The sequence below is a fragment of the Pteropus vampyrus genome, unplaced genomic scaffold (assembly GCF_000151845.1).
Source record: "Pteropus vampyrus isolate Shadow unplaced genomic scaffold, Pvam_2.0 Scaffold405, whole genome shotgun sequence".
Lineage (NCBI taxonomy): Eukaryota > Metazoa > Chordata > Mammalia > Chiroptera > Pteropodidae > Pteropus > Pteropus vampyrus.
In genome coordinates, this window is record NW_011889186.1 from 224,077 (window position 1) to 248,882 (window position 24,806).

Consider the following 24,806-nt stretch of genomic DNA (forward strand, 5'->3'; position numbering starts at 1 on the left):
TGGCAGGGACCCTGGCTCACGCCCCCACCCGCCCCCAGGCGCCTTCTTGGTCTGCTGGACGCCCTTCTTCGTCGTGCATATCACCCGGGCGCTGTGTCCCACCTGCGCCGTGCCCCCGCGGCTGGTCAGCGCCGTCACCTGGCTGGGCTACGTCAACAGCGCCCTCAACCCGGTCATCTACACCGTCTTCAACGCCGAGTTCCGGACCGTCTTCCGCAAAGCCCTGCGCTGTGGCTGCTGCTGAGCGCAGGAACCTCGGGCGTCTGCGACCTCCCAGCTGGCTTCCCGGCAAGGCCCCACCAGGGAAGGGCAATTTTGTAGAACTAATTAAAGGGGTTCCTTCCTAAACGCCGGCCCGGAAGGCTCCTTGGGGGTGGGGTGGGGAGGAGGGGGCAGGGAGGCCACCGACCACAGCTGGTCCTGCAGGAGCCTTGCCTTGGGGCTGGGCGTCAAGGCTTCCTGAAGCTGCGCTTTGCCTAGCAGGAAGGCCAGTGCCAGTGCCGTCTCCAAGGACCGGCCGAGGGTCCCTGCAAAGCACAGCTGAGCTGGCCCCACCCACTGTTCTGGCAGCTGCCTAGAGCTCAGAGCACAGCTCTCTGCCAGACGCTGACCAGAGATGCCCAGACCCCGATGAGAAGGGTCTGGGTGCTGAGTGGGCCCACTGAGGTGGCTCCTCCCTCGGGGGCGCTCTGTGAGGCCCCCAGGGCACCCAGCAGCCAGGCCTAGGGCACAGGAGGAGGGGGAGGTGCAGGGCCTCAGGCCAGGCAGAGCCACCCAAGCTGCCAGTCTGTGCCAGGGAAGAGGGTGCAGCTCTCGCCCCTGCAGCCAGGGACAGGTGGGCTGCACGGTGGCGCTCCCATCGGGGAAGTGCCGAGAGGCTCTGTGCCAAAGACGGGGCTGCCTGTCCCCAGTGCCCACCCTCTCCTGTCATGACCTCAGCTGCCCTCCTCTAAGAAGCTTGCCTGACCACCCCACCCCATTAAAGACCTGTCTCCATGGCCCCCTGGTCCCCATCTGTCTCCTGCTGGACTGAAGGCTGACGAAGGGTGCGTGCCCACGCTCATACAGGGTCCGACAGGCCGTGGGGGTGGGGGCGGGGCACCCAGGCAGGACCCCAACTCCGGGCGCCTTGCTGTAGCAGACACCTGGGCTCCCCCCAGGGTGGCCTGGCTGAGCCCTTGGCGCTGCTGGCTGTCTCGGGTGTGGATGCCTGCCCCAGGCCCGGCCACGGTCCCCTCAGCTCCACAGCAGCCAGCACTCTGCCGCCACCCCTGTGCTCACGCCACGCACATATGCTGGTCCCACATGCCCACTTCAGACACTGCCACGGGGACCTTGTCCAATGCCACGTGCACCAACCAGCTACTCACCTGCTGCCCTGCCACCCGCCCAGGCTCCGTGTGTGGCTGAGGCCACATCTCATTCTCAGATGGTCCTCGTCACCTGCCTGGGGGACAGAGCTAACTCTGCTCCTGAGAGTTGAGGACAGGCCACAGCTGCAGGTGAGCTGGGAGCTACTGGTGGCTCCACACCGTCCCCGCCCGCCCTGCAGCACCACAGAGGAGGACAAAGTGGACACAGGGGACAAGGTGGCTATGGGAACAAGGTGGACACAGGGGACTCCAGGAGGCGTCTCAGCTGTTCCTGCAGCTCTCTCCAACGTGGGCGCCCAAATGGCCTGGCCCTTGCACCAGCTGGCAGAGTAGGCCCCTCGCCTGTCCCCAAGCTGTGTCCCGTAGGAGGTGCCATCCGCTCACACGGAACGCTGACGGCTGCCACGATGCTTGGCGCCCCAGGGAGCAAACTCCAGGAGCTGACAGCAGGGCCAGGTGAAGACAGCCTCACGGGCTGAGGTGACACACTTTGGTAAACTGTCCCCACACGTGTGGTCCTGAGGCTTCTGAGTTAAAGAGAAGCGGGGAGAGGAAGCGGCCCGTAGTTCCGGAACCCCGTCCCCGTGGGGTGGCCCCCAGCTCCCATGGCTGTCTGAGCAGGGGTCCCTCAGGCTGCGCTCCAACCTGCAGTTGCTTTTTCAGCATTTTCAGGCTTGAGGGATTCCTTCCCGGGGTGCAGGTCCCTCGGCCAGCCCCCTCGTGCAGGGGCTCACACGGCCCCCGTGGCCCAGCAGACCCTGGAGCTGCCCGAGGGAGGTGGCGGGCGCTCCGCAGACAGGGAGCCCACGCACGGCACCGCCCGGGACCCTGACAGCGCAGCCCGGGAGCACGGCCGGGTTCAGACCCCAGTGGGCGCCCCGCACCCTCAGCTCAGGCTTGTCCGGCCTCCGGAGGCGGTGGCAGAGGCGAGAAGACAGCGTGCGGGACGCAGCCACTCCACTGCCACTCGTCAACGAGGTGAAAGAAACGCAGCAAAGCCGGCCAGGCCCATGGCCACCGCAGCGCAGGCCCGGGGGCTTCTGGGGAGCAGGCCCAGCCCCTTGGCTCATCCCCAAGCCCGTGTCCCAAAAGGCAAGTCTCTGGTGCTCGCGACTTGCAAGAACCTTCTGGGAACAGGAGCCCGCGGGGGTGCCGGAACCCGCCTGGCTCACAGGCCGCCTCAGAGGCGCTAGCAGGAGCAGCTGTAAACTGGGACACTTGCTGGCCACCATTTGTCCCCCGCAGCCCGCACAGAGGCTCCCCAGTGCAGACCAGGCCTCTGAGCCCCTCAGCACAGAGAAAACGGGGCAATGGCTGGCCCAGGGCCCCGGGGCCCCGAGGGCTTTTCTGGAAACCCACAGAAGCTTCCGGAACATGAAGAGACTGCTCCCCAGCAGCACTCTTGGTCAGCAGGGGAGGCAGGTCCTGTCTGCAGGGCCAGGCGAGCCTGATGCCCAAATGTACCAGCGCTGAGCCCCAGGTGCCCGCCCTGCACCCGATGATCCCGAGACCTCCTCTGCCCCGCTCTGGGAACAGCCAGGCCGGCAGTGACGAGGATGCACCCTGGGCACAGGCCACCGAGACCCTCGGATAAGCGTCCCGGTCGCCTGAGAACCAGGTCCCGCTGCCCAGCCGGGACAGCGGGGGGGCAAGTCCGTGAGGCTGTGCAGTCCGTGCGGGGGGGCCGGGGGAGGCCTCAGGAAATCCGGGCTCTCAGCTGTGACCTGCCCCGAAGGGAAGAGGTAGGGGACCTGCTTCAGGATTACACGCACAGCCCCGCACAGGGACCTCTGAGGCCTGAGGGCCCCACGTGCCTGGGCAGCCCCCCTCCATCCCGCTCCTTGGTGACAGGTGGGCGGGAGGAGCACTGTGGGTGACCCACCACCCGCCAGCAGCTGTCGGAACACTGAGTCCTCCCTCCCGGGCACCGGGGGAGATGGGGCTGGAGCTGCACCTGGGTGGGCAAGGGACATCAGCTTTATTGAGACACGTGTATGTACATGCATGTCATAGAGCACGACATGCCGTGGATAGGACGGGATGCTCATGACCGAGAGGGAAAAGCACCAGGAGAGGCCCACCCAGCTGTCCAACGTCCCCGTGGCTCCTGGGCAGCACGAGCTCACGCCTGAGGGCGCAGGTCACTTAAAGGCTGTTCGTAACTTGGCCAGCAAGCTCCTTCACCTTCTCGCTGTCCCCACAGTTCTCGGGGGGCCTGGGCCTGCAGCAGCCCCGCAGCACTGCAGAGAGGGACCCGGTGATCACACAGCGACCTTCTCTATCACACTCTCGGCGACGTGGACCTCGTCCCCCTGCACCGTGACGGCTGCTGACCGACCACACACGTGCTGGTGGTCCTTCCAGTCCTGCAGGGGGGACAGCCCGCGTGACCCGGAGCCACCGCCTCGGCGTAGAGCGAGAGCCTGCGGCCGTGGCCCTTCCCCGGGGCTGCGGCCCGCTCCCCGCCCCCCACCCTAGCCCAGCCTCGCACCCTGAGTGGCTGGCTCAGAAGGGCAGCCGCCAGAAGGCCTTAGAACACTGCGGACCCGAAAGGCACCCCCACTCTGACCTCCTTGATCCCTTTCAGGGTCCTAAACACAAGAAACGAGTGGGCGGGCGGAGGCATCTGCGCGTGGCGTGGCTGCCTGCAGCGTGCCGTGGGACTCGACGTGAGAAGGCGAAGCTGGAGCCGGCCGCCCCGTGAGGGCAACGGCGGCCATCAGGGAATGGCGCAGGGCTCCCGCCCACACCCTGGCCTGTCCCCAGGCCACGCGCAGCCGCCTCAGCCTGGACCAGGCTCTCGAGAGGCCTGAGGGCCAGGGAAGCGAGACGGCCACATGGCCAGTCAGGACAGCCGGACCTGGGCACGCGGCAAGGCCGAGGTCTGGTACAGAGACGTGCTACGTGTGAACACAGACGCGTGTGCTAGGAGGAACACACGCGTGTGCAAACGCCAGTAGCAGCAGAATCCCGGCCGAGCGTTTCCGCGCTGCCCGTGCTCGTTTTGTACTGTAAGTCTGCCAAGTTTTTGTTGGAAAAAAGTGTTAAAGTGTGAAACCGTTATATCAAGAGAATAAAATTTTAATTTTACCCGACAATTGACTACGTAACCTGCACAGTGTACGAGCCTGGGGTGTGTCACGCCACGTGTGACACCCACCTGAAAACGCATGAAATGCCTAACGTGAGAGCCGAAGCTGTACACGTTCGGGAAGGGAGCAGCCTCCGCCCCTGAGTTACGTGACGCTCCCTGCCTGAGCTCCATGAAACACTGTTTTTGGTAAACTGAACTTCATCAAAATTAAAAACTTTTGCCCTACAAATGACACTGTCCTCCCAGACCGAGGAGAGAAAACGGTGCGGATTCGCATCCGGCACCCGCACAGAGCGCCGGACTCAGCAAGGACAGAAACGACCCCGCTGAGCAACGGGCGAAGAGCAGGAGACACCGCCCCCCGCCCCAGCAGACGCGCAGCTGCCCCGTGAGCACGCAGAACGGCACGCGACCGCCCTGGCCACGGGAAACGCAGGGCGCAACCGCGCGGGGCCGCACCCCCGCCCCGGACGCCCCGGTCAGGTGGACAGGGACCCGCACTGGCAGGGCGCGGAGACGCCGGAACCCTCGTCGCTGCGGGCGGGACGCGGTCCGGAAGCTTCCTGATCAACGCGAATCTGCTACGCGGCCAGGCGGACACGCGTCCACCTTTGTGAACTCGCGCGAAACGTTCAAAGCTGCGCCAGTCACAGCGGCTGGACAGGGGGACACCTCGAAGGCCTTCGCTGAGGAACAGAGACACGGCGTGGTCCACCCTCCGTGGAATGGCACTTAGCCTCAGGCACGGGCTCCAGCGTGGGCAGGCCCCAGCCCCACTGAGAGGAAGGGGCAGGCCCTGGACACCACCGAGCGGGTCGCCCAGGGAAGGCAAGGCCCTGGGAGCCCCATGCGTGGAAAGAGCGATGGCCGAGCTGTGATGGGTGCCCAGCAAATGCAGCAACAAGCCCTGAACTGTGTCCTCATGACCGTCTGTGGTCTGCGGATCACGCCTCGATGAAAACGCACCCCACACACACCTCCCACATCCAGAGCGAACACCGAGGCCACGAGCTAGCACCCAGCACAAGGCTGATGGCACCCCCAGCCCCCCGGGGCACGGGCGGCCTGGGAGCTGTGCCATTGGAGGCTGGCTGTCACTGCGGCCGCTGAGGCCTGTCCTTCAGGGCCACTCGAGCTCGATGAGGATGGTTTACACGAGACTGCAGCGCGTAGGGACGAGGACAAGGGTCCGAGGCCACAGCCTGGGGCGGACAGGCCTCTCCAGTGAGACGATCCCATCAGGCAGATACAGGGAGACCCTGGTTCAAGGCCAGGGACACTACAGACCAGCCTCTCCCCGCCCATGCACGTCACAGTGCCCGGGCACAGTGATACCAGCACCGACACCCTTTCTCAGTCATTTTGTCCCCTCCTGTCTCTAGCACCCACCAGGCCAGGCCACGGGCAGGTCTCCGGGGTTCCTCTGGCTGCACCCCACACTGGGCTGCACGGTCACCCTGCCCATCCCGGCAATATCCGGACCCCAAGGGCTCCACTGAGCATGCGAAGTGGCCGGTTCCTGGCTGGGGCGAGGCTGTGTCAGCACAGCTAGGTGGTGGGCAGTGTGGGCCAGCCAGTGACCACGTCGCCTGCTGCTTGTCCACCCCATGCGTCACTGTAACGGCAAAATTCCAGTGGGCACAGGAAGAGACGCCGGCGTGGCCCGCCCCTCGGCGTGGCCGTCCTGCAGAGAGGCTGAGCCAGCGGGGGCTCCGCAAGGACGCGCCCTCCAAGTCCCTTAGATCGAAGCAGCGATGGGCTGGACAGAACTGCCCACTCCAGCTTTCATGACCTGCGTGGAGCCGTCTGGCCTCGGGAGGCGCTGGGCGCGACAGGGCCGAGGCCCCAGGAGCGGGGTCTGGGGGGAGGGGACGTGCAGCAGGGGGCGCGGGTGCTGGCGCCGGGGCGGGGGGCGGCACAGTACCTTGCGCTGGCAGAAGGTGGAGCAGTAGTTGACCTTGTGGCAGCCGGTGCACTCGCTCATGGCCTCCCGGCCGCAGTTGGCACAGGACTGCTGCAAGGACACAGGGGCCAGTCAGTGTCGTGGGGACGCAGGGGCCACAGGCACCAAGGGCAGACTGGATGGGGCTAGGGCCTCCCCGGGACTGTCACGGGTCCCGTCCCCAACGCTGCCCCGACACGCACTGCTGTCACCTCTAGAATCGGCTCCTCTGTGGAGGAGAGGTGGGCAGTGCTGCCACCCTCCAGGTCCCGGGGCCCAGGCCCCCACCAGGTGCAGGGAGCCAGGCGTGGGGACAGACTTCTCGATGGCAGGCCCAGGCCCTGGACACCCCCAGACGCCACGCGGCCCATGGTCCACACGCTGCAGCCACGCGGCTCGTGGAGATGCATTCTGCTCCTCCGTGCGTCACAGGCCAGCCGGGGCCTGCACACGGGCACGAAGCCTGTCTCTGGCTGACGCTGGTGGCATGGGCCATGGGGGCTGTGCGGTGGTGGAGGCACCAGGCACCTACACCTGTCACACTGCTGACCACCTCCGCCTCCCGCCTACGCATGGGGAACACAGCAGGTCGCCCCAGGTTTCTGTTCTGAACCTCAGCTTCCCCTTTGCAAAATGCTATATTTACCACAATTGACGTTTTTCCACTCACAAAACCACCCCAAAAACGTGTGCGCTCACTCCAAAAACGTGTCCATGGGACCCGAGGCCGGGAGCACTCGGCCTGAGCCTCCCCTTTGAACGGCCGATACGTGGAGAAAACAGCGGACGAAGCCCGCAGCCGCCCGGAGGCCGCGGGGCAGGCTGCCCTAGGCCCTGCGGCCAGGCGCTGGGTCCCGCCGGATGCCATGCCCGTGCCAGGGAGGAGCTGTTCTTCCGCTGGGTGAGCCCCGTGGAGCTGGCCACACGCAGAGCGGCCCGCGGGCACAGCTCAGGGGCCCTCCTCGCCCCCCGGCTGCGCTGAACCGGGTCACGTTCCAGACACCAGGATGAGGGGCCTGGCCCCACAGCACCTGCGCTTGGTCACAGGTCGCGAGGGGACGCCGCACCCCCCCCCCCCGCAGGCGCCAGAGCTTCCTGCCTCTGCCCAGCGCCAGGACCAGCACGAGCGCCGGCAGTGGTGCGTCCGTGGCAGGGAGGACCCGCTCCCCGGGGGCTGGTGTGGGGACAGGGACCGCTCCTGCACGGGCTGACCTCGTCACGCCACAGCAAGGACCTCACGGCAAACCCAGCAAGGCGCAGGCAGCGCCTGGACAGCACGCAAGCTCGCCGGCAGGCAGGCCACCACCGGGGGCGTCTTGGGGTGTGTCGGGGTCTCCTCCCCTGGATGCTGCTCAAGCCGGAGCCTCAGCACTGCTGAGCCGCCAGCCACGTGGGACGCCTGCCAAGCGGACTCTTCCGGGACACTTAATTTCACAAGAACCCAGCGTCCAGGAGCCGGAGTCACCCCAGGCCACAAAGGTCAGGCCTGTAACCCTCTGTTAGAAGGGGGAGCACACAGTGCTGGGTGGCTGACCCCATCTGCAGGTGCTTGGCTGGCCGCCAGGACTGCAAGGGGCAAGCCTTTGCCACCATCACGCCGGGCAGGGCCCCTAGGCCTTGACACTGAGTTGAGGGCGGACACGGCTCAGGCTCTGATGAAATGTCTGGGTCACACATCATACCTACAGCAGGAGAGGAAGCACAACCATGCTGGCCACACTCCTGGCCACTTCAAAGGCCCAGGAGGCTGCACAGCCCGGCCAAGCCCCTAACGAGCTTAGCAGTCACCAGTGAGCAGAGGGTTTGGAGGATAAAGAGATTTCATGTCATATTTTTTTCCTAGAAATACATAAACTCACACATGAAATGCACAGCCCAGCCTTGCAGGGGTGGGGACCTCGCCACAGCAGCCACATCGGCACCTGGGCACCTTGCTGGCCTAAGGGACACGGATGTCGGCTCCCGCATGCCCCAGCGACGACCAGCCAGCGTCTGGCCCCGAGGGGCACACGGGGAGAGGAGGGGCCATGAGCCGGGAGAATGTGAGGCACACACGGCGGCGCCCCACGCCTGCGGGGGGGAACACCACATCGCGGTCTAGTCTGCAGCCACCTGCAGTGCGCTCACCCCGGTGGTCACTGAGGGAGGGAAACGTGTCTCAGCCGCTCGCGAACTTTCCCGCGTGATGGAGAGGCCTGCGCAAGCTGGCGAGGAAGGGCACACATTGGGGCGGGGCTGCTTTCCTCCCGCACCCCTCCCCCACCCTCCCCCACCCTCCCCTCCCCCACTTCCTGCCCAGCGTGGTTCAGGTGCCTGTGCTGCTGGCCCCACCCCAAACTCTAGCTCCTCGCCTGCCTGAGCCTCTGTCTGGCCTGTGTCTCCAGGGAAGGAGGGAGGCCCACAGGGGAGCACGTGGGACACTGTGGGGTCCCCGGACACACAGTGTCAGTGGCCTGCGTCGGGGTAGAGCAGGTGAGGACGCAAGTGTCCATCTCCCAACTCACAGTGCTACACACCATCAGAATCGGAGGACACAGCACATGGTCCCTTTTTGTCCCCCGACACACCTGGGGCAGCTCTGTGAAGACACTTCCTCACCTGACGGGACCTGCCGGGCGATGGGCAGGCCGGCTGTGCAGCTGGGGGCTGCTCCCCTGCGGTCACCCCTTACATCTCAGGTCCCGCCCCACCCTTTGAAGTGTTCCCGATCCCTGCTGATTCTGGGGGAAAACCCACAAAAGCCATCAACCCCACTCAGTAACTGGAACGGTGCCTGCCACGTAACAGGTAACTGGTAACATTTACGGGATCGACGGGTAATCTTAACTTTTATAGTATGTTGATTTTAACCCAACTTAAAACAGGCAAAAACCTGAAAAGACGTGACTCCAAAGAAGACACAGAGGTGGCCCATCTCATGGGGACAGAAGCTCCACCCCTCGGTCACCGAGGACACACAAGTCCAGCCACGACGAGGTCACACTTCGCACCCACTGGGCACAGCACCCAGGACACAAAGGCAGCCACGGGTGCCGGCGGGGACGTGGGAAACCGGGACCCGCACACTCTGCTGTCGGGGGCGACACAGCACGGCCGTGGGGGGGCACCGCTAGGCACCCGAAGCTCCACACACAGCCACACGAGCCCGCAAGTTCCAACATGCCTGAGAGACGCGGAAACGTGGGCTACAAGCAAAGCCGCACCCGACAGAGCCGGACACGCCCACACGCCCACCAAGAGCTGCGTGGAGGACACAGGCGGCCGCCCACGTGCTGGGCACCAGGCGGCCTTGAGCACGCGAAGCCACGCGAGGGATGCCGGATGCGGCCCGCTGTGCGCCCCACCTGCGGGGGACGTCCCAGGCAGGCAGGTCCACGGGGTCAGCGGGTCGGGGCTGCCGGGGCCGGGAGGGAGGGGCTGCCCGTGGGGCTGGCATCTTTCTGGGGTAACGAAAGGGTGTGGACTCAGACGGCGCCGGTGGCCGTTCACGTTTGTGAATAAGCTGACAACTGCTGAACCGCACGCTCAAAAGGGTGAATTCCGTGGCGTGTCAAGGACGCCTCGGTGAAGGGCGACCTGGTGCTCCTCTCATGCTCCTGCACACGGGGACCCGCCCCCTGCGCGGTCAGGGGCCCGCCACGCGAACGCACAGCAGGCAAGACAGTGTTTGCCGTGGCACGAACCGGACATGACCAGGCATTGGAAACGAGGCCGGCACGGGCGGTGATCACCGGGGACACAGCAGTCAAGTCACGGAGGTCGGCCACACGGCAGCACGACACCAGACGCCACGTCCCCCACATGAGCAGGGGCGCGACGGGCCCTCGGCAGGCGTGCGTGGCACGGCTGGGTCTCAGGACTGGGGGGTCGAGCCCACGGGGAAGCGCAGGGGGCCCACATGCGGGGCGCAGTGTCGACCGGGTTAGAGTCCAGCACGCTGTCCCCCGTCCCCGGACGTGCCGGCCCAGGTGCCGGGATTGGTTGAGGCTTAGGGCGCCGCCACGGAAATGTTCACGAACCGAAGAGCGATCGTCCCGGGGGTGAGGGGCTCGCCCCGCCTGTCGTGATGGCACCCGTCACCGAGCCCTCTGAGGACCAAGCCTCCCCAACCAAGAGGTGACGTGGGCCTCCTGGGGACGAGGCAGCTCCCAGCGAGGCTGGGCCATGCGGGGACAGGCCCGCCCCTGCGGGCGTCTCTGCTGTAAGTCGCCCACAGGGCTCACCGGCCAGGCACTCGCTGTAAAAGGGTCAACGGCTGGTTCCATCTGTTTCTGTCCGTTTCATTTCTCCACCGCAGGCTGCTGGTTTCATTTCCCCGCTGATGCGGCGCCCACGGCCGCTGCGCTTCCTTCCCCCGCGGGTCTCGGCCACCGAGCAGCTGCGCCGGTGGCCTCACGGTGGCTGCCTTCCTGCTGTGAAACCCGCTGCAGAGTGAGGAGAGGCCCAGGGCCCTCCCAGGTGCAGCCCTCGCCACGCTAGGTGGGCGACGGCTCCGGGCTTTCGCCTGCTTGTCTCTGTTCTATAGAATTCAGCGCTGAGCAGGGGTCGCTTTGGAATTTCTTCTTTAACTACTTTTCAAGTCTCTCTCTTTAGGAAAAGCGCATGGCACCCGGTGGGAACGAGATGCATGGAGGGGGACTCATAAGTTCCACAAATGTCTGATCTCTGCGTCAAACCACAAGCTCACATAATGCTGCGCATCAACTTAACCGAAACAAGAACACTTTTTAAAAAAGAAAAAAATCGTCTGCAGCCGCGCCACCCTGAACAAGCCCCATCCCGTCTGAGCTCGGAAGCTAAGCAGGGTCGGGGCCGGTTAGTACTTGGATGGGAGACCGCCTGGGAACATCAGGTGCTATAGGCGTAACAAAGAATAAAACTCGCACGTTAAGAAATCACTTAGAAAATTAAAACCCGACAAGCTCGTCTTTTTTGTGATCTATGAAAACTAAGAAAGAGTGAAAATCTTTTGAGTGTAGCTTTAGTAGAAAAACATCAGCCTGACTTGGTTGACGCACCAGAACCCCATGAGAAAGTTCGTGGTAACCGCCCACTGTGGGCCCCCGCCCCTGCCCCCCCAGGAAGTCTGCCCAGAGGAAGCAGTGGTGGCCCTTCCCGCACCCCCCGGCCCCACCCTGATTCACAGCGATGCCCAGTGCCCGTGCTGGGTGTGAGCTTGACAAGGGTCATGACCACGCCCACTGCACGCTGCTGGGACCCCAGCACCTGCCCTTGGGCAGCGCATGGTGCCCGCCCCCCACGCCCACGGCCACGACGTGGAGGAAGGGAAGGCGGGCTGAGGGCTTTCCCTACAGCGGCACATCTCGAGCAAGACGCTCTGTCCCCCTCGACGCCACACGGGCCCCGCTTCAGCAGGACGCAGTGAGAAGACACGGTGAGATGCCACGACGGGACCTGGGGGTGGGGACAGAGAGCGCCCGCCCTGACAGCTGCCCCAGAGACACACTTGCCGGTTCTCCAAACTTAACGACACACGAGACACTCCTACCATGTGACGGCTCGAAAGGACCGCCACGTCCATCCCGGTCAGTGCTCGAGAAGGGCCGGCCGGGCACACGCGACTGTCGTCCTCGTGGGCAGACCAATCCATCTGCGAGAACCCGAAACCCTGGCCAGCGGCTGGCCCCAAGCGGCGGACACGGTGTCTCCAGCCGCCATGCCAGCCGGGCTCACCTCCTTGCGCTCCGCATCGGCCTGAGTGCGGGCCTGGGCCGCGGCGGCTTCGCGGTAGGAGCTGGCCTGCTTGGCCTGCTCGAACAGCGTCTTCAGCTGCTGGGCCGTGCTGAGCAGCGAGTTGACCATCTCCTCCAGGTACAGCCAGTTCCGCTGCTCCGACATCTCTAGCCCGTTGACCACTACGGGGGATGCGGGCTTGCTGGAGGGCGGGGCAGCCAGGGCCGGCAGCGGCGTCAGCACTAGATGGTGGGAAGCAAACCAGAGTCGGGTGTCACACAGGTCCCCGCGTCAACCGCCCGCTGGACGCTGTCGTCAGATGCTGGGGAGCAGGGTGGTCAGTGGTCGGTAGGGGTGACTGTCCCAGGGCCTCCTCCCAAAATGCCCCCAATGTCTTCAGAGCTCCACGCGCACAGGTGGGAGCCACATGTCCACAGGTGACATACACACGGACAGCGAGCAGGACGTGCCCGTGTGGGGCCGCCACAGACGGGCCTTGCAGGACCCGCTGAGAGGACAATGACGGGAGGGAAGTGGCTCCGGACTCAATCACGTGCACAGTAAACCAGACGCAGGGACGGGGGGGCCGAGGCAGTCACACGTGGGACAGGTGGAAACTGGACTCTGGGGGCAAGCCCGTGACAGACACGGATGCAAGGCTGCACACCCGACGTGCGTGCGGTGCCACTGACCAACGTCGTCTCGACCGAAAGCTAACTACAAAGGGGACCCGGAGTCTCCTGGCCACGTGTCTGCTCACGCAGAAACTCTCCTGGCATTGTGGCCGCCCACAACGGGACCGAGGCTTCTCAGCCAGAGAAGAAAGTTACAAAGATGGAAAGAGAGGAGACTCGAGTGACCCCTACGGTTTCCACGGTTGGGATGGAGACAAGACTCCACGCACGGCCCGGGGTGCCCACGACCTGGGGCACGCATGCCCAAGAGCAGGTCTCCCCAGAGAACCGGGTCTGCAGCACTGGCCAGGCTCTCGGCGTTGACACTCCACTGCGGCCCGTTCCAAGCTGCCCACGTGAAGTCGCTGGACGTGGGCAGTCGGAGCTCCGGTCACAACCGTCCAGCCCAGCTCACCAGGCCCGAGGCTGGCACTCGGCTCTGCAACACCACCTACTAAAAGGCTCAGGACTCCCCAAAACCCCAACATGAGCCTTCAACACTTCCCTGTGCCCGAAAGTAAGGACACACTCAAGAGACAAGGGGCCAGATCGCGGACAATTCGGGAACAAATAATGACAGTAACAGGTTACAGCCCAGACAATAAGGGCAAACTCTGAGTCCACACTGAAATGAATCAGTGCACGGGCAAGTGGACCGTGGGACAAGCAGCTGAGGGCCACACGGGGCGGGGCACGCCATCGCCCAGGACGCGGCTGGGCCCAGGAGCTGGGGGCGCGGTGTGCGTGGGGGGCAGAGTGCAGGGGGCTTCGGGGTTGGAGAGCGTCTACCCGGGCGAGAGGAGCGAACAGGCGAGGGCGCGGGCACGAGAGGGCTGGGTTCACAAACCACGAGCGCGTTTCCGTCCGCCGTGGCCTTGCTGGTGCGACGGGCACGCAGGGGCCCCACGCAGCACTGCGCAGAGTGCGGTGACGCAGGAGTCTGTCCCACACGGGACGCGGCGTCAGGGCCGCCTGCGCCCAGGCGCAGGTCCTCACGCTGGCGCTTCCCCCGCAGCCCCGGCCGGCTCTGCGTGGAGCGAGGCCGCGCCCGGGGCACAGGCGTCCTTGAGGGGAGGGCGGAGCCTCAGCCCTCCACAGGGCCCGGCAGGGCCTCGGGCGGCGTGGGCCACACGGTCTCCGTGCACGAGCAGCCTGACGTGTAGCAGGGGCAGCCGTGTACGACCCCCAAGTGACCGGGCGCAGCCGTGTTCCCATGGGCAGTGGGCACCAAACCAGCGCCCTCAGGAGCAAGTCCGAGGACCTGGTGTGCGGCGACCCCCCAAACTGACCGATTTTGGGATGCGATGTTGGCAGAGCGGCTTCCGGAAAGGGCGCGACCTGGCAGCCGTCCTGGTAGCCGGGGTAGTGGGGCTCCGCGTGGCCGACCCTGCATGGGGGCTGCACGCTGGCTTCCTGCACTGGCGACAAGGAAGGACAGGACGGCATGGCCTCGCGGCCCAGGCACTGGCCACACAGGCCGTACACCTCGGCCTGCCCAGAGCTGCGCTGTCCCTTAGCCTGGCTCCTGCCACACGGGCCAGAGCTGCCACAGCGATGCCGTCTGGAACACACCCCTCGTTCCGCCCCCTGCTGTGGCTGCTGCGATGTTCACAGCCACGTGCCCTGTGTCTAAGGGACAGTGCTGCTCCTGAGCGTAGTCACCAGACTGAGCCTTCTCAGCCTCTCAGGGCAGGTGGGCTGTCCCAGTGATTGCCACATCCGCCCCCTACCTGTCCTGTCTCCCCTTCCCGCCTGCCCCACACCCCTTCCTGCCCAAGCTCAGGCTCACCTGGAGCTCACCAACCAAATACCCCTGCTCACCCCGCCTGGTACCAGACGACTGACAGATGCCGACCCAGCAGAGGGGAGGTGGGTGGGGCAGGTGCTGGGACTCACCCGTGGCTCCCGCGAAGACATCTCCCTGGGCCGGGCTCTCCGAGATGACGGCCGTGGCCTCCACAGTGGACGCCCGGTCAAAGGTCAGTGCACCAGAGGTGGCAATTTGTCCCGAGGGCGTCACTGTGACTGAAAAGTAGAAGTGTTTTTTACTTTACCACACTGGGGCCAAGGCTTGGGGCTGAGACCCAGGCGTGGACATGGACACCACGCCGGATGCGCTCCAGTCACCTCTGCAAGGACACGGAAGAGGGCAGTGACCTCAGGAGCCTATGGGGACCGAGGCATGGCAGGGACGGCGGTGGGTGACCCCGGGAGCCTGCGGGGACACAGCCAGGCGTGGCAGGGACGGCGGGCTTCCCATGGCAAACGCGCTGCTTGCAACGTTTGGGTTTGGACACGCAAAAGAACTGCCTGGTCGAAAGCAAAACTAAAATTTAAAACAACTCAAAACCCACTCTGTAGTTTGACTTAAGAGCAAGGAGAACACGGTGGTGTCCCCCAGTGTCTGCACCCCGTCTCCGCGGGGTCGCCCTGCACCGGGGGCGCCGGCAGCCTCTGGGACGGCGCCAGCTGTCAGGCTCCCACGTCTCCCCGTCTGTCTCTCCCACGTTTCCACGGTTCTCAACAAAGCCAGACCCGCCCCCACGCCGCGAGCCCCCTGCTAGGCCACGTCCGCGGGGCACGGAGCGGGCATTCCGGAAGCTGCCCAGGCCGAAAGGCGGAGATGTTGCCTCGAGGACGGCGAGACCCTGACGCCCCCAGGAGGCCGGGGAGCCTCCCCTGAGCAGTGTGTGCCGCACACTGTCCTCAGTTCACGAGCGGGGAGCCCTCCCGCCCCGGGGGCCGGTCCCCGAGGTGCAGGAAGGCAGGCAGGAAGGGGACACAGGAGGACCCGCCAGCCCTGCAGGGCCTGCTTTAAGGGACGCTGGCCATGGTGGCCGGCGGGCGGGACGCCCCGCCCGGCAGGAACTCACAGGCGGTGGCGGCGGCGGCGGGCAGCAGCGCGATGCCCTTGCTGGCTTCCTTCTTCACCGGAGCCGCGGGCAGCTCGTTCTCCTTCTTGCGTCGCTTGTAGGGGACGAAGAGCCGGACTGGACCGCTCTGCGGGGGCGGAGGGAGACGGTGGGCAGGCTGATGGTGGCCCTGAGGTGGTGCCCCAGCCTCAGGCCGATGCTGGGCTCCGAGCACCCACACGAGAGCTGCACTCGAGTCCCCGCCTCCCTGGCAGAAGAGTCATTCGGGAAGGGAGTGGGAGTCACGGGGCTCGGAAAACGAGCCAGAGCGGCATCCGCATCGCCCGCTCAGGCGCTCCCGGAAGACAGAACGAACGGGAGCAGAGAGGAGAGACGGCCGCAGGGAGCGAGGGACGTTCCAGCAGACGCTTCGTCCCCAGACGCCCCGGGGGAGGACGGCCTGAGGTAATTAACTGATCGAGAAACGCCCACGGACAAACGACAGGAAACAGCGAATGTGTCAGACGCGTTCCCACGAAGGCCCAGGCACGACGGCTGCAAAGGACAGTGTCCCCGACCCCTCGAGGACAACTGTCCTGCTGCGTGTCCCCGACCTCTGGAAAAAGCCACACCCCGACACCCCACGCACCCGGCACCGGCCCAGCCTGGTCCTCGCACACAACTCGGGTGCTCTGCTGTCACCCCAGGGCCTGCCCCGCCTCGTCCGCGGTCTGCACGTCTTTATGACGAGACACCTCCTGCCATGGACCACCCGTGTCCCCAGGACTCACAGGTGGAGGCCTCCACCCCTGGTGTGGCTGTATTTGGGGCAGGTGACGAAGGCTCTTGAGGCCGTGAGGCCGTGAGGGGGCATCTGTCCCTCTGCCACATGACAAGGCAGCTGCCTGCTCTCCAGGAAGCCAGTCAGCACCCGTCTCAGATGTCCGGCCTCCAGACCACGGGGAAATCCGCTTCTGCTCTCTCAGCCGGGCAGGGGGCGACTCCCGACGTGCTTCCCACAGCCCGGGCGTGAGCGTGTCCTCGAGGCCTGTCCGCCACTGGGCACAAGGCCCCTGGCAGGCGGGGCCTCTGCGGCCTCCCTCCCTCTGCACGGTCCACACCTCTGCTTCTCTGCCTCTTACACTGTGGAGACGGACCCCCTCCGGGCTTCCTGGCGCTGCTACCTGTGTGCTGGCTTTGCTGCCGTCCTTCGTGACATCACGGCACTGGGGCCCACTCTTGTCACCTCCACTGCTCTCGAAAGCTAGGGCCAGGGACAGCGCCCGTGTCTAGCAGAGTGACAGTCAGCTTCACCTCGGGTGCTCCTGGCCACTCACTGGGCCTCCACGCTGGGGTGTGACCCCCCTGACCCACAGGAAGAGCCGCCTGAGGGGGTCGGGGAGCGGGAGCCCCCCCCATGGGACGCCCAAAGTGGGGAGAAGGCCCGGTTCTGGCCCACCCCCCTGGAGAGAGGGGAGGGGTGGCCCCGGCGCAGAGGCCGGACGCGGTCAGCCTCGGACGTCTTGGGGGGCCGGTTTTGCACAGGCCGCGGTGGTCGTCTGCCACCGTTTTCATGGCCACAGTTGTTTCTCGGGGAGCCGGTCCTAGGGCACTCTGCACCGCATTCCTGCGGCCAGAGCACGATGCAGCCCAACACAGCGACGTTCTCGCTTCGTGGATTGTGCCCTTGGACCCATGTGAGGGACCCCGGGTCATGAAGTCTCCCCCCACGTTTTCTCCTATAAGTCTCAGTTACGTCCCACACCTGGCTCTGCGACCCCTCTGAGCTCGTCTGTGAGGAGTGAGGGTCAGGCCGAGGCCATCTGTGCTGACAAACGGCCCCAGCGCCGCGTGTCGAGAAGCCGCCGCGAGTGCCCTGTGGCCCCTGGTAGGCCCCTGGGACCCGCCGGCCCCGCGGCCTGGTTGTGCCACGGCACCGTCCACCCTCAGGCCCCCGGTGCGCGTCTCTGCTCCCACGGCTGGCGAGGCCGCCGGTCCCCACTGCCCCTCCCCACACGTTCTGCAGTCAGCGTGTTTGTGGAGTCGGGGCCGCTGCGCAGAGCCGGCATGTTTACTGGGCGCCTCCCCGCCCGGCAGGCACGGCTCGCCGAGCCCCGGGTCTCCCGCCCTCCCCACCGCAGCTCCAGCTCCGCACACAGACTCCGCACGGTCTGTGATGCCGACAGCTCGGGACCCCCACGTCTCATCCTGCAGGGACCTGACCCGATGTGCTCGCACTGTCCTCGTGCCTGCGAGACGGCTGAGAGTCCCGCTGGCCAGTTCTGCGCGACTCGCTCACCGTCTGCACAAAGACGTCCCACTGGTCGTCTGAGCCATACGTGAACTAGACAGTTTAGTTTTTCCACTCGAGAACATGACGTGTCCCCCCAATTAAATTTTCTTTCGCATGTCCCTGTGACTAACCACATGAGCAACCAAAATAAGGAAGCCTCACTGAGCAGCTTTAAGCTAACTTCGACATTTTAAAACAACATTAAAACTAGAGTCTACAGCCACGCCGCCCTGAATACGCCCGATCCCGTCTGATCTCGGAAGCTAAGCAGGGTCGGGCCTGGTTAGTACTCGGATGGGAGACCACCTAGGAAGACCAAGCGCTGCAGGCATAAAACATAATTAAAAAAAAAAGGGATTGTAAGCTGACGAGGTCCTTGCAACCTGTGAGGTCAACCGAGGGTTGCCTCACCTAAAAAAAATTAAGGAAAAAAAAACTAAGGAAGGTCGAAACAGGACTGGCATGGGGATACGCCACAAGTTAGTGCCACAATCGTGTATCTGTGTTAAAACCCGTGAAACGCTTAAGAGCTTAGGAAAAGGGAACACTGCAGAGAACACAGAGGCTTCACTGGAGCGCCCCCAGGGCGGGCCACCGAGTGGCGGGCCGTGGGCGCACGTCAGCGCGGGGCCGTGGGCGAGGCCGCGGTCTACGCTCATGTGCTGTCGGAGGAGCGGTCCGCCACTTACGGAGTCTCCTTCCCTGTCCTCTGAACGCCACTTAGGCCGGCCGCGTGCCTGTCAAGGCATCAGTCACCAGACGTGCTGGAGAGCGGGGCCTGGGCGAGAAACCATGACAGCCCCGGTGGCCCGACAGGGTGCCAGGGACGGCGGGCAAAGATGAGCCCTGGAGGGGAACGGCGCCTTGGTCCGGGCGGGGCGGGGAGCCCCGGCACTCACCAGGCTCATGTCGTCACAGCAGGCAGCACAGGTGCAGGACGCAGCGTGAGGGTTCAGGATCCCGTCCTGAAACCAGACAGTGCCGGACATACCGTGGTTGGCCTGGTGCGCCGTCAAGCCCACGGCTGCCATTCTGCAACTGCCCACAAAGACAGACCCCAAATCCAGAACCTTCTGTCCTTCAGCTCCTGTGAATCACGCCCAAGCAAGACCACCTCCTTCCTCCCTACAGCGCCCTCTGTCAACTCCCCAAGAGCTGAGCTAGAAGCAACACCTAGGAGCCTCCCCCAGGGAGGGAACTGGAGGGTGGGGAGGCCGGGTGTCTCAAAAGTCACAGCACGGCCCGCATACCCCAGGAGCCCCTGCCTGGCCCCACCCAACTGAGCAGTCCTCGGTCCTTGGGGTAAACATCACGTGCCCTAGCGCAAGGTCAGGAGGCCAGGCAGGGAGGCGAGAGCCTGGTCCAGAGTCGCGGGCCTCGCGGGCAGACGCTCCCGCAGGAGTACCTGGATGAGGCACTGCAGCGGCCGGCCAGCGTAGCGGATGCTCCTCTTCCAGTCCTTGCTGCTGGCTCTCCCCGCCATGGCTTCGAACTCCGTGGGGCTGTACCAGTTGTCCCCCTGCTTAATGCACCGGCCCCGGCCTCCTGGAGTGACATGGCAGCCATCGGCGTGAACCGCGATGCCCTACTGCCAGCTCCTGCTCGCTGACGTTGGGCCAGGTCCTTCCCGCCTCCCGCCCAGCTCCTCGGATGCTCCGTCCAGGCCCGTGCAACCACCCCTGCCACCAGTGCCCGCCTGCTTTAACTCCGGCTACTGTCCGTGGTCCTGCACCGCGCTGAAAGCGGCCGCTTCAGGACCAGGCCTCCGGCCACTGCGCTGACCCTGCCGCGCATGCGCCCTGCTCCGCGCACGCGCCCCGCTGGCCGGGGCGGCCTCACCTGAGCCCAGCCGGCTCTTGTGCAGGGTGCCGCTGACGTTGCGGCAGCGCACGGGCAGCTCGCTGTCGTAAGCTGACGGGTCCCAGCTGTACTTGCCTCCGCCCTTCTCCTGGCCGGGAGCTAGAGGAGGTGCGGGGGACTGAGGACCTTGGCAAAGAGAGCATGGTGACAGTGAGACACCAGACGCACGTGAGGGTCCAAAAAAGCTCATGGGCTCAGCGCAACCCCAGCGGCGGGCGTCCGCTGCTCAGTGGCTGGCACTGGCAGCCCGCCCTCTGCTCTGGGCAGCTGTGCCCACCTGGGAGCCCCGCCTCCCTGGGCACACGTGGCAACCCTGGCACTCTAGGCTCACCGCCACTAGCCATCCCTACCCACGACGAGCCCGCGGGCCGGGGCCCAAGAGCTGGGGCGCCGCAGCCATAAGCGAGGTCCCTCCTGGCCCTCACCTGGGGTGAGCGGGGCCGCCGACCCCTTCAGCCCAGCGGTCTCCACGATGCTTCCGTCTGTATGCACGACAATCAGCGTGGCTTTCTCGGTGTTCAGGCTGTCCCCAATCTGCAGGGCTGTCCTACCAGACTAGAAGGAAGAGCATGCCGTCGGACACCCAAGGATGGCTGCCAGGCGTGTCACCTGTGCGGTGGGGCGTGGTCCTACAACGGGGTCCTTGCTATCACCAAGGGGACACCTGCCATGCCTCGGCGGTCTCTTTCAAAGATGTCACTAAGCACTTAAACACAGAGCCAAGAATAAGAAGGGGCAATGCTAGGTCTGTGTGGCCCTGAGCAAATGCTCGACGTTGCTGGTCAAAGTCACAGAATAAGCGTGTACCGTAGACACGCTCAGGAAACAGGAAGTGCCCCACTGTCCACCTGAGAGGCCAATCTGCAGTCACAGCCAGGCCTGGTGCAGGCCCCCTTCCCCACAGCCACTCAGGACTGGGGCCTCCCAGACCGCCCTCGGACAAAGCTCTCCTCCCTGGAGGCCACGGCAACCTGCCCACATCCTGTGGGCCAGCCCCCGCTCCCGTCCCTGCTGGCGCTCAGGCCACCGTGCTGCCCACCAGGTGCTCACCCCAGCTGGTCATCAGGCCCTCCCTCAGAAGCCTCAGGTGGACCAGGGGCCCCCAAGCCAGTAGCCCCAGCCCAGCATCCGGGATGGCCAGGTGCTTTCCTGCCAACCGCATGAGTGAGACGCTCCTCACACTGGGAAACGCCGCCTCAGCTCCGGGATCGAGTGGGAGCTCCTCGTGGTGCTGAGGGGCCCCGACCGCACGCACACGCACACGTGCACACACGTGCATAGGCCCGCCCCGCCAGGCCTGGGAGGGCGCCCCGCCGGAGGCGAACGCTGAGCCTGGCAGCCCTCCACTAGAATAGGGGTGTCTCTGCCTGCATGGGAGCCTGAGAGCACCCTCCTCCGAGGCAGGGGGCACACGCACACTCAAGACCCCTCCCCTGGTCGGTTTCCCACAGGGCCCCTGTCCTGCGAGACGGACAGACAGGACAGAACCTGCTGCCAAGGAGGAGTGACCGGCAGGAAGCACAGGAGCACCACGTGGCCACCAGCCTGGCGTTGCCCCACACGGGACAAACCCCTCAAATCGGCCACGTCCCCCTCTGCCCTCCACCCTCCGCCCCGGTGGTTCAGGCGCGTTTTCTGTTTGTTGCCACTCAAAAGACAATAACTTTGCCATCAGGCGCCTCGTGTCCCAAGAGTGCCATCGAGGCTGAAGAGAACTTCAACAGTCCGGCAAAGGTCCCAGGGACAGTCCGCTTTCTGGAGACGCCCACCCGCAGTGTACACCCCGGAAACAAGCTGTGCCCCCAAGTTCCGAAAAGCCTTGACTGTAAAGGGTGAACAATGTGCTGCAGCACGGCCACAGAAGGCTCTGAGGGCACAGACGCTGCTCAGAGCGTGACAGAGCGGGTGGCCCCGGTGCGCATGGCACGCATGGAGGGCGCTGGGCTGTAAGGTGACAGGGACGACGTGGGACCAAAGGGATCTGGAGCCGTGACCAGAAGCAGGCAGGGCCGGGCCGCCAGGGTGACCAGAAGCAGGCAGGGCCGGCCGCTGGGGAAAGCTGGGCGTGCACGGACGCTGGGCACCCCCCACCTGCCCCGGGGCCGTGTAGCAAGGAGGCAGGGGCTGGGAAGGCCCCCTCTGTCCACCAGTCCTCGGGCTCACTCCCCGGCCACGGCAAGGCTGAAGGAGAGTGGCGGCTGTGCCCTCTGAGCCCAGGCCCGAGCAGGCTCCAGGGAGCGGGCCACCCTGGGGAGCAGGCCACCCAAAGGTGGCCCTGGAGAGCCTGCGCGGCAGCTTACCAGGACGTGTCCCGAGAGCGAGGCAGCGTTGGCCACCGACGTCGTGAAGACATTGTCCGCCGAGGCGCCCACGTTGGCCACCGTCACAGTGGTCACCTCTGCAACACAGGAGCCCGACTCAGCGCGCCATCTGAACCAGGCCTCCACGCAGCTCCAGCGCATGCCTGCGCCTCGGACACGCTCACGCGGAGCGGAACCGACACTTTCCGACCCGGCAGCAATTGGGTCTTCCAGGAGACAGGCCGCCGGCCTCCAGGACAGCCTTTCGCTGTGGTGAAAAGTGTGCCATGCTCGCCCTGCGGCCCAGGCTCTGCCCAACAGCCCTGCGGCCCAGGCTCTGCCCCCCACGTGGGGGCCAAAGGCCAAAGGGGGAAATCAGACCACAGAAACCCTGTCCCACACAGGGCCCCTGATGCGCCCCTTCCCCAGTGGGGCCCCCCGCCCACCCCACCCCCAACCCCCGGCATGGGCCAACCCCTCACTCAGGCTACCCCCACCCTTCGCCTCCACCGCATACCATCAGGTGACTGAATGCTGTGTCCCCAGACCCCCGCTGTGTCCACCTCCCTCACATTCTCCCTCCCCCCTCAGCCGCCTATCACTCCCAAACCCGCCCTCATCGGCCCACTGCCCACACCTAGCACCCAGGCCCCTGGGCTCGGGCGCCCCCTCTGCAGAGCCTGTCCCCCGTGCTCCTCCTTGGCCTCCTTGGGTCACACAGCATTCCAGAGTGTCCCACACTGGGGCCGTCTCTGGCAATACTGGTTGAAAGATTTCTGCACCTTCCATTAACTCACACTCACCGGCTGCTCTGGGAACACCTGGCCCCCACCCGTCTCCGCTACCAGACCACGTGCTGTGGACCCAGGGAGCCCACAGGCGGGGGGGCCGGGCTGAACACACGCTCAGGTCTACAGCCTGCACGAGCAGCCGTGTGCCCAGGGAGGCGGCCTCAGTGCCGACGCGTGCTGTCGAGGTCCACACCTGGAAACCGGCCGCAGACATTGACAGCACAGCGCTTCGCTGCCCTAACACGTGCAGTACGCAACCAGACACTTTTGCAGGAAAACAGAATGTCGACGTGCCTTTCTAACGTCATGACAAATGACGTCACATTTCTGCATTCAAAAATAGGTGCAAAAAGGACAAAAACCTGAGGAAAATCTTTGCAGTCCAAAACCCCAATGTCAAACCAGAGTTTAGTGATGAAACTGAACACTTTAAGGGCTGTGAAGCCATCTTCCCTCGCTTTTCCGAGGATCCCAAACAGACCAAGGCACGCCAGAGGCGTGTGCCCCACCCGCCCCACCTCTGGGGCTGAATGAACGCCGCGTGAACAGGTGGCCATGTGCCCTCTCTGCGCGTGCACATTTGCGGCCGCACGTGGGGGCCAAAGGCTGCTGTCCAGTTCTGAAAGCTGTGACGGCCCCCAGCAGGACAGCGCCTCACATGTGACGCAGCCACAGGCTACTCTCCAAGGGTTCTGACACTCAGCTCTGAGTCCTTGAGGGCCACCAGGCACACTCCCATTGGGAAGGGGTACGTCCTAGGGTAAGTCTCCACCACTTTGGGGCATGGTCTGGGACTACCCTAAAGGGCACTACTGCCAGAAGCTCCATGGGTCACCAAGCTTGAGAATGACAATGGTCTGTGTGGCAGGGAACAACACGTGGGCCAGCAGCTCGTACTGGCTCTCCTCTGCGAAGGGGGCCTGATGAGAATGCCACTGGAAAAAAGGAAGATCCGTAGTGGAAAGGAGGGGACATGTGGGAGACAGACGGCAGCTGACCTCTGGTGTCAATGCCCCAGAAAGCCATTGGCCTTCCCAGGGTGGGTGACCATTGTCTCGTTCCCCAGCCCTCAGGTCACCCCTTTGCAGGCCCTTAGAATTCAGGGGACCAGACATGCCCACCCTTGGGCTACTCTAGGACAGGATCCATGTCTGACCTCTGCCCCCGCGTGTCACAAGCACCCAGGACAGACGGGGAAGATAAGCGGGGCAAGCAGCAGGTGCCGAGAAGGTTCCAGAAAGAATGCAGAGTGCTGAAGAGAAGAGGTGGACTAGCATAAGGAAAAAGGGTTCGGGGAACAGATGTGCATGCAGGGGAAGGCCAGGCTGGTCACATGGTCATGTGTGCACGGACAATAGGGTACACAAGGTAGGTGTGAGGAGGTGCTTAGGAAGGGTGGGTGGGCTGGTCTCACAAGGTGGGTGCGTGGCAGGTGCAAAGCAGGCGCGCAGGACACATGTGGACTGCTCGTGTGGGGTCATCTGGGCAGGTGCACACGCGGGGTAGGTGCGTGCGTGACAGGTGTGGACTGGTTTTGCAGAGCACGAGCGTGCCATACACAGCTGGCTGTGGGACTGCGTGGGGGCAGGTGCGCGCGGGAATGTGTGGGCTGGTCGTGGGGGTGTATGCGGGGCATGTGTAAACTGGTAGTGCGGGGCGCACGAGGGCAGGTGTAGCCAGGTGCGAGTCAAGTGCAGCTGGTCGTGCGGGTGCGCGCGGGACAGGTGCGCGCGGGCGCGGGCGGGCGGCACTTGCCTGCGAAGGCGGCGGCCGCGGCAGCCTCGTCGGGACCGGGAAGGGCCTCGGTGCCCATGTCCATGTGCCTGGGCTCGGCGGCCATCACCGCCACGGCTGTCACCCGCCGCGTCTCGCGCTCCGCCTCCGAGTCGCCATCCTCCTCCGAGTCCTCGTCCCTGCCGAGGACCGGCTCCTC

General features: G+C 65.0%; 1 protein-coding gene, 1 non-coding gene and 1 pseudogene across 2 annotated transcripts in view; 2 read left to right on the forward strand and 1 right to left on the reverse strand.

Annotated features, from left to right (window-relative positions):
• Positions 1-3,468: 3,468 nt before the first annotated feature.
• DEAF1 (DEAF1, transcription factor) overlaps positions 3,469-24,806 on the reverse strand; it is a 23,044-nt gene continuing 1,706 nt past the window's right edge. Inside the window, exons 2-13 of the mRNA XM_011380814.2 lie at positions 24,629-24,803; positions 22,083-22,180; positions 20,208-20,337; positions 19,762-19,908; positions 19,328-19,467; positions 18,822-18,887; positions 15,651-15,777; positions 14,674-14,802; positions 14,067-14,195; positions 12,104-12,345; positions 6,392-6,481; positions 3,469-3,739 (exon numbers count right to left, since the gene is read on the reverse strand). Of these exons, the coding sequence (XP_011379116.1) occupies positions 3,635-3,739; positions 6,392-6,481; positions 12,104-12,345; positions 14,067-14,195; positions 14,674-14,802; positions 15,651-15,777; positions 18,822-18,887; positions 19,328-19,467; positions 19,762-19,908; positions 20,208-20,337; positions 22,083-22,180; positions 24,629-24,803 (1,578 nt within the window). The 3' untranslated portion in view covers positions 3,469-3,634. The remainder of the gene's footprint in view (positions 3,740-6,391; positions 6,482-12,103; positions 12,346-14,066; positions 14,196-14,673; positions 14,803-15,650; positions 15,778-18,821; positions 18,888-19,327; positions 19,468-19,761; positions 19,909-20,207; positions 20,338-22,082; positions 22,181-24,628; positions 24,804-24,806) is intronic.
• Positions 11,155-11,273, forward strand: LOC111731898 (annotated as a pseudogene).
• On the forward strand, positions 18,135-18,253 carry LOC111731892. The gene has a single exon (XR_002777364.1). It is a non-coding gene; the product is annotated as a 5S ribosomal RNA (ribosomal RNA).